This window comes from Sinocyclocheilus rhinocerous, unplaced genomic scaffold (assembly GCF_001515625.1).
Source record: "Sinocyclocheilus rhinocerous isolate Xijiao unplaced genomic scaffold, SAMN03320098_v1.1 scaffold2326, whole genome shotgun sequence".
NCBI lineage: Eukaryota > Metazoa > Chordata > Actinopteri > Cypriniformes > Cyprinidae > Sinocyclocheilus > Sinocyclocheilus rhinocerous.
Genome location: NW_015623069.1, coordinates 194,047 through 202,259, shown reverse-complemented (window position 1 = coordinate 202,259; position 8,213 = coordinate 194,047). Strand labels below are relative to the sequence as shown.

At 37.2% G+C, this 8,213-nt stretch overlaps 1 protein-coding gene across 2 annotated transcripts in view; it reads right to left on the bottom strand.

Annotated features, from left to right (window-relative positions):
- Nucleotides 1-8,213, bottom strand: part of LOC107746060 (calnexin-like) — a 45,129-nt gene that overhangs the window by 12,692 nt on the left and 24,224 nt on the right. The window contains exons 2-10 of one of the 2 annotated variants that reach the window (XM_016560483.1): nucleotides 7,145-7,276; nucleotides 5,193-5,255; nucleotides 4,720-4,793; nucleotides 4,270-4,328; nucleotides 3,794-3,935; nucleotides 3,390-3,471; nucleotides 1,532-1,724; nucleotides 1,177-1,366; nucleotides 557-670 (exon numbers count right to left, since the gene is read on the bottom strand). In XM_016560483.1, coding sequence (XP_016415969.1) covers nucleotides 557-670; nucleotides 1,177-1,366; nucleotides 1,532-1,724; nucleotides 3,390-3,471; nucleotides 3,794-3,935; nucleotides 4,270-4,328; nucleotides 4,720-4,793; nucleotides 5,193-5,255; nucleotides 7,145-7,273 — 1,046 coding nt within the window. In that variant the 5' untranslated portion in view covers nucleotides 7,274-7,276. Of the gene's footprint in view, nucleotides 1-556; nucleotides 671-1,176; nucleotides 1,367-1,531; nucleotides 1,725-3,389; nucleotides 3,472-3,793; nucleotides 3,936-4,269; nucleotides 4,329-4,719; nucleotides 4,794-5,192; nucleotides 5,256-5,278; nucleotides 5,361-5,682; nucleotides 5,825-6,158; nucleotides 6,218-6,608; nucleotides 6,683-7,081; nucleotides 7,277-8,213 lie in introns of both variants that reach the window. The other variant, XM_016561212.1, reaches the window with a different exon arrangement.

The window sequence follows — 8,213 nt, the reverse complement described above, 5'->3', positions numbered from 1 at the left end:
TTTGAAAAAATATGATTCCCAATGCACACAAACTTCCCAGAATACTGAGTGCCCTGTTGGTTACAGTGTTTACTTCCTTTTTAATTATATTTTTATTAAATATTTATTTGTGAAAAATACTTTGTCTTCTAAAGTATAAATATGTTTATTTTACACGTTTATTTTTTAATTTCAAATGATTTCAAATTTCTTAAATATGAATTAAAATAAATACAATTTTATCGGCCAACCTGCTTTCCAAGATATCGGCATCGGCTGTCAAAAAACCCGTATCAGTCGACCACTAATTTTAACATTCATATTGCTGCTAACTTTTTAACTGAAATAATAAAAAGTGAGATTTTGTATATCGCAATTTGATTGGATTGTAAAAAGTAGATTTTTATTATTATATTATAAAATTTTTATATACGTTATTGTACAAGTTTCTCCAGAGGACGAGAAAGTTATATCTTGATAAAAGATAAAATTTTCATAATTTGCATGCACAGTAAGAGCAAAAAATTTATTTAATAAAGTTTTCTGAAGACTTTTAATGTAATGGAGAAAATCTTACCAGTCTTCTGGCTTGAGGGCATCGGGGTCACTGATGTACTCTGGCTCATCGTCCAACCAGCCGTCGGGTTTCACAGCATCTTCATCAGGAATCTTAGCGGGAGCGTCTTCGTCCCTAAATTACAAATACATCAAATCAGAAGGATATGGACAAAAAGTGATGCCTTTGATCCCCAGTGTAACACACACAGATATTCACTGTCCAAATACCCACACTTGCGGTCTTGGGCCACTTGAGAGCGCACGACAGGAAGTGAGTGTAATATAATTTGGTAGAAAAACAAAGCGTTGCACTTTTTATTGGTGCAAAGATGAGTTGTGGTGATATTTATTTTGTACAACATTTGCTACTGCTTTTTATCACTTAATTAGCAGCACCACAAATTAAATTGCGTCATGTTATAGGGACAAGCATTTAGAAGTTGATTTTAAAATGCAAAGTATTTAAAATAAAAATAAAGCTATGTAAACACTAAGTGTGTCCCATCAGGTAATGAAAAGTTCTACACACACTTGTGGTCTTCATCCACACTTGAGCCAAATACAGGAAATACGTTATACAAGTAGTCAAGTGATCAAGTGTGGGTATTTGGACAAGGCAAAAGACTCTCTCCGCCTCACCAGTCCGCAGGTTTGACAGCATCTGGATCCTGGATCTTGGGTCGCTCATCCCAGTCCTCTGGTTTGTGGTCATCGGGGTCCTCGATCTCGGCCGAGGGGTTGATGGGGGGAGTCATATCATTCAAGAGACTGCCGCTGTTCACCACCGTCTGGTCGATCAGGATCTCAAAACTGTTATCCGGGTTCAGCACTGCAGGAAAACACATTGACACACATGAGAAATTCTGTCGAACTTTCATTTGTGATTTGTCTGTCCAGATTGATGCAAAAAACTGCAGACAGGCTAAACAAACATGTAAATTTACTCTGACAGTAGGTGGCGCTTTTGGAAGCAGGACGAGATGTGTGTTGTTACCCAGTGTGTAGAGGTGAGTCTTCTTGTCGGTGTAGTATGAGCGGAGGTCAGCGTCAGGCTTCTTAGCATGCTTCTCCTCAAACTCGCCAGTTTTTGGGTTCTTGTGTCTAAAGATGAAGTGCAGTTTGTAATCCTCACCACACTTATCAGGCCCATACATGATGGTGTACGGCGTCTTATCCACAAACTCCTCCTGTGAGGACAGACAGGGAAGAGGGAGGTGAGGACACATTCAATTCTTACACATTAAGTTTTGTGTCCAGCTCATATGCTATCAATAAACTATATAAATAAATACACAGCCATACAGGCATTGTATTGGTCACCCTGATTCTAGATATATCAGAACAGGTCAGCACTAATTAAATATACAGGCGTAAAACGGTCCAAAATGTTTTGTGATTGGATCACTGAACCCATACATGCTGGTAGTCAGAAATGCATGTGACCACATCACATGTAAGGGTGTGCGATAATTATTTTTGCAAAAACAATTCAAAACACCCCTACAGAGAGCACACATTCATTACGTGAAGTCTAGACAAGTGCGCATTTAGAGTGTGTTCTTTCACTGCATGATTCAGTCTAATAAAATGCATTTAGAATAATCACAAAATTCAAGATATGAGGACAGAAAATTTCATATAGTTAATCAATATCACACAAACAGTGCTGTTTTTTTTCCTCCAAAAATTACCATGATTACAAATGTAATATTGATTTTTTACAAGAGTTCAAAAAACAAGAAGTTAATTAATTAAGAGACTTACGTTTTAGACACCATATTGCCATATTGTTTTTGCTCTATTTCGACAATAAAAATAATTCCAAACACAGCCACAGCACTGTTTTTCGTCTCTGAGGAACATGACGGTGTTTCGTTCCTTAATAAATCAGCCGTTTAAATGATTCGGTTCAATCGCAATGACTCACTTTTTAACAGTGACTTGCTGCCACCTACTGGCGGTTTTAATTTCACATTTAAAAAGTTTCTTTTTATCATTTAGATAATTTCATATAACAGTATTCAACTTTTATGATAAATATATCAAAACATTATGCATTTGTAATTGCAGGATAAATGCATTCATGTTCTGCACTAAAAAGTAGTGGGCAAATACATCTAAATGTGTTTCCTCTGCATTGCAAAGATGAATTTTATTGATACCGATTTCATTTGCTTGGTAACAGCCCAGATGTTTTATTCTAATTCACTGATTAAATGTAAGAATTTTTTTTTTTAATTGGAGATAAATGTAGGAATTTGACTTAAAAGATAATGCACACTTTTAGAAAAATGGCTTTATAAAGGTAAAAATGGCCATAAAAGGTAAAAATCTATTTAAACTTATTAGAAAAGATTAATTTCTATCAGTGTGAACTGACCACCACACAGAATATGAAGAATATGAAAAACTTTAGGAGTCAGCTGTCCACGGTAGTCCTTAAGATACCAGCACAATAACACACTAAGCAAAATATCGTCTAATTATCGTTATCGATAAAATACCAGAAAATATTGAGTTGTTATTTTTTGTCAATATCGCACACCCCTAATCACATGTCTAATGGATCAGTCCTAAATGCGCCCTGGACTGCAGAGTAACACTCATTTACTGTGATCATTCTGGGATGTGTAGTACGAATGCACACCAAAACTTCCCAGCATTGTACCACATCACACAGATTACATTTATAACTGGTAACACTTTACAATAAGAAACATGGCCAGAAGTCGCATCTTCACATTTTAGCAAATTGACAGTCTAGGTTAGTTTCCAAATGTAACATTTTTCAGGGCAGGTATAAGCAGAAACTTATCCTATCACCTGCACAATGAATATATAGACCATCTTACCAAGTCAAGATCAGGGGTTTGAGACAACAGTTTAACATAAGCGCCGCCACAGTCAATGCCAGTCTGGAAATTCACCTCATACCTGAGGAAACATGGCACAGCATTAGTATTATTTTTATATTTCAAGGCTTTGACATTGGTGCATTTGGATTATTTGAGTGCATGGTTTCATTATCGTCTTGAGTTGAGCTTTACATTAAACAATGTTATTTTCAGGCAATGTCAATGTACTATAATACTTGAAAACACAAAGCAAATACGTCAAAGTAAGTACTTTGACATGAGATCGCTGGCAATTTCCAACTCACATTTCATAAAATTTTAACTACAATATTGTCTTTATACTCACTTCATCTGGACAGGCCAGAGCAAAATGCATACCAAGAGCAGACATGTATACTCACTGGACGATGAGAGGTTTGGTGTCAAAGGTGAAAGGTCGCAGTAGGAGAGCAGAGATGGCGTGATGCTTAGCTTTAGATTTCAACACCAGCCCTTTATCACCCGGGAGTTTAGTGTCCTTCATCTCCTCAACCTCCCATTTACCTACACACAAAACAACACACCACTACCTCAAGATCACCTCACACACGCTCAGTTCATGTGTCGTCTGCAAACTACTTTTATATTAAATGTCCTCAAGTTTCGAGTTTTTGGGGTAATTCAAACAAAGTTCAAACTATTCAAATAAAATCATCTTTAAAAAGTCAGAAACAACACATAACAGTCTAGAACACTGTTCTGTGATTTTAGGTCTTCTTAATTGTTTTTATACTAAACAAATCATTCAGGTATACACACCTTTTCTGACTACTCAAATTAATAATTAGACATAACAGACTTCAGATGAGCAGAAAAGGAAAGAGCATATGAAACTTACCATCATACTTTGCAATTTCCTCATCGATTTCATCTTTCTTGGCCTGGGATAAAACCCATCTAGACAGAAAACAAAAAAAAACATTCAACAACATAGAAAAATACTTGACAAAGAAAGGCCCTTTTGCTCATATTTATGACAAATATCTTCAAATGATACACACTACTGTTCAAAAGTTTGATTTCTGAAGGATCATGTGACACTGAAGACTGAAGTAATGATGCTGAAAATTCAGCTTTAATCACAGGAATAAATTACATTTTAAAATATATTCAAACAATTTTTTTTTTATTGTAATACATTTTCACAATGCCACTGTTTTTACTGTATTTTTTTTTAAGAGTATGAGAGACTCAAAAACACCTTTAAAAATTGAACAGACATCATTGTATTTGCGACAGACATTTTCAATATATGCTCTCTCTGTTGTGAGGATAACAGACATCTTACCCATGAAGTGTTTCTTTATCAAATGACTCGGCAAAGTAGTGCTCTCCCATCGGCTCTGGAGCTTTATATGTCACCTTCAATAAAGACGTTTGGGGAAAATGTTAACCTAGTTGCACCTGCATAATACCGTTTTATATTTAACAACATTTAGACTTATGTTACAGTGAAGAAAGAGAGTTATATGGGTTTGGAATGATATGAGAGAGAGTAAATCTGGACGGAATTTAGTTTTTATGTGAACTGGCCCTTTAAGTGACATGATTAATCATTGGCAGATCAAATACCTCAAACAAACACAGACCACCACTGCTCTGGCTAAATCTCAATGATAACTTCCCAACAAGCATCAAAGTCTCATTGTTCTCGAGAAATGTAAGTCAAGGGTCACTGATGTGGAGGCTATTTTCCTGGAGTGCTATCTAGGTAAACCACATTTCTCAGTCAGCCGCAGTCTGAGCAGGTAACGCTCTTACCGTGGGTACTGGCGGGGAAGTGGGGGCTTGCTGTTCCTCTTCCTCAACATCTTCCTCTTGCATGTCATCGATGGCGACCATCTTACCAAGTCAAGATCAGGGGTTTGAGACAACAGTTTAACATAAGCGCCGCCACAGTCAATGCCAGTCTGGAAATTCACCTCATACCTGAGGAAACATGGCACAGCATTAGTATTATTTTTATATTTCAAGGCTTTGACATTGGTGCATTTGGATTATTTGAGTGCATGGTTTCATTATCGTCTTGAGTTGAGCTTTACATTAAACAATGTTATTTTCAGGCAATGTCAATGTACTATAATACTTGAAAACACAAAGCAAATACGTCAAAGTAAGTACTTTGACATGAGATCGCTGGCAATTTCCAACTCACATTTCATAAAATTTTAACTACAATATTGTCTTTATACTCACTTCATCTGGACAGGCCAGAGCAAAATGCATACCAAGAGCAGACATGTATACTCACTGGACGATGAGAGGTTTGGTGTCAAAGGTGAAAGGTCGCAGTAGGAGAGCAGAGATGGCGTGATGCTTAGCTTTAGATTTCAACACCAGCCCTTTATCACCCGGGAGTTTAGTGTCCTTCATCTCCTCAACCTCCCATTTACCTACACACAAAACAACACACCACTACCTCAAGATCACCTCACACACGCTCAGTTCATGTGTCGTCTGCAAACTACTTTTATATTAAATGTCCTCAAGTTTCGAGTTTTTGGGGTAATTCAAACAAAGTTCAAACTATTCAAATAAAATCATCTTTAAAAAGTCAGAAACAACACATAACAGTCTAGAACACTGTTCTGTGATTTTAGGTCTTCTTAATTGTTTTTATACTAAACAAATCATTCAGGTATACACACCTTTTCTGACTACTCAAATTAATAATTAGACATAACAGACTTCAGATGAGCAGAAAAGGAAAGAGCATATGAAACTTACCATCATACTTTGCAATTTCCTCATCGATTTCATCTTTCTTGGCCTGGGATAAAACCCATCTAGACAGAAAACAAAAAAAAACATTCAACAACATAGAAAAATACTTGACAAAGAAAGGCCCTTTTGCTCATATTTATGACAAATATCTTCAAATGATACACACTACTGTTCAAAAGTTTGATTTCTGAAGGATCATGTGACACTGAAGACTGAAGTAATGATGCTGAAAATTCAGCTTTAATCACAGGAATAAATTACATTTTAAAATATATTCAAACAATTTTTTTTTTATTGTAATACATTTTCACAATGCCACTGTTTTTACTGTATTTTTTTTTAAGAGTATGAGAGACTCAAAAACACCTTTAAAAATTGAACAGACATCATTGTATTTGCGACAGACATTTTCAATATATGCTCTCTCTGTTGTGAGGATAACAGACATCTTACCCATGAAGTGTTTCTTTATCAAATGACTCGGCAAAGTAGTGCTCTCCCATCGGCTCTGGAGCTTTATATGTCACCTTCAATAAAGACGTTTGGGGAAAATGTTAACCTAGTTGCACCTGCATAATACCGTTTTATATTTAACAACATTTAGACTTATGTTACAGTGAAGAAAGAGAGTTATATGGGTTTGGAATGATATGAGAGAGAGTAAATCTGGACGGAATTTAGTTTTTATGTGAACTGGCCCTTTAAGTGACATGATTAATCATTGGCAGATCAAATACCTCAAACAAACACAGACCACCACTGCTCTGGCTAAATCTCAATGATAACTTCCCAACAAGCATCAAAGTCTCATTGTTCTCGAGAAATGTAAGTCAAGGGTCACTGATGTGGAGGCTATTTTCCTGGAGTGCTATCTAGGTAAACCACATTTCTCAGTCAGCCGCAGTCTGAGCAGGTAACGCTCTTACCGTGGGTACTGGCGGGGAAGTGGGGGCTTGCTGTTCCTCTTCCTCAACATCTTCCTCTTGCATGTCATCGATGGCATCTTCCACGTCCATCTCCATGTCATCGGCCTCCTCCTGTGCCCTCACATGACCCATGAGGCCCAGACACAGACTCAGAGAGAGCAGCGCCACACATAACCGCATCTTCAGCTCCATAGTCTACAGACACAAGCGGGGATGAATTAGACATGGGTCAGGACTTAGGACAGTACGCAAGTTGTCTAGCAACTCTGATTAGTTGGTTTATGATGTTGGCTGTGAGTTTTCTTTAAGGGATAGTTCACGCAAAAATGAAAACTCTGTCATCATTTACTCACACTCAACAGTTGAAGGTCCCGCTGACTTTCATAGTATGGGCATACACTGTGGAAGTCAATGGGTTTGTCAACTGTTTGGTTATCCACATTCTTCAAAATATCTTCTTCTGTGTTCAACAGAAGAAAGAAACTCACACGGATTTGGAACGACGGGAGGGTGAGTAAATGTTGACAATTGTCATTTTTGGGTAAATTATGCCTTTAAAACATGAAGGTTTCTTTAAGATCGATAGTTTTTGAGACAATATATCAACTAGTAGAAGTCTGAAAATGTGTAGTTTTACACATCCTCAAACAAAAACAATTTTGGAAAACCATCCAATATTTTCATCAAGACCTACTTAAACTGAAAACGTTCTCTCAGCTCTTCCAGTGTAACATCTCAGAATGATCATGCTGGTGTAACATCTACACTAGACACTGTCACTACTATTACAGATTGAACAAATGAAACAGTTCATCGCATGTTTATCTGTGTGTGTTAGGGGTCAATGACTGGACGTTGTCCTTAAAGGCTGATTTATACTTCTGCGTCGGACCTACACCGTTTACGCCATAGGCTATGCATCAGTTTTCATTTATACTTCTGCGTCGTTGTCCACGTCGACGTGCAGTACACATGCAAACCACTAGTCTGCAGTGTCCACGGGCATGTTGCTGGAGTAACCCGCAGTACCACGGCAAAAGTCGGAGAAGCATTATAGCCGTGAAGGCAGCAAATAAATATCAAACCATTATTTAAAACTACAAAAAGGAGACAATGGAACAGGAGAAGATGG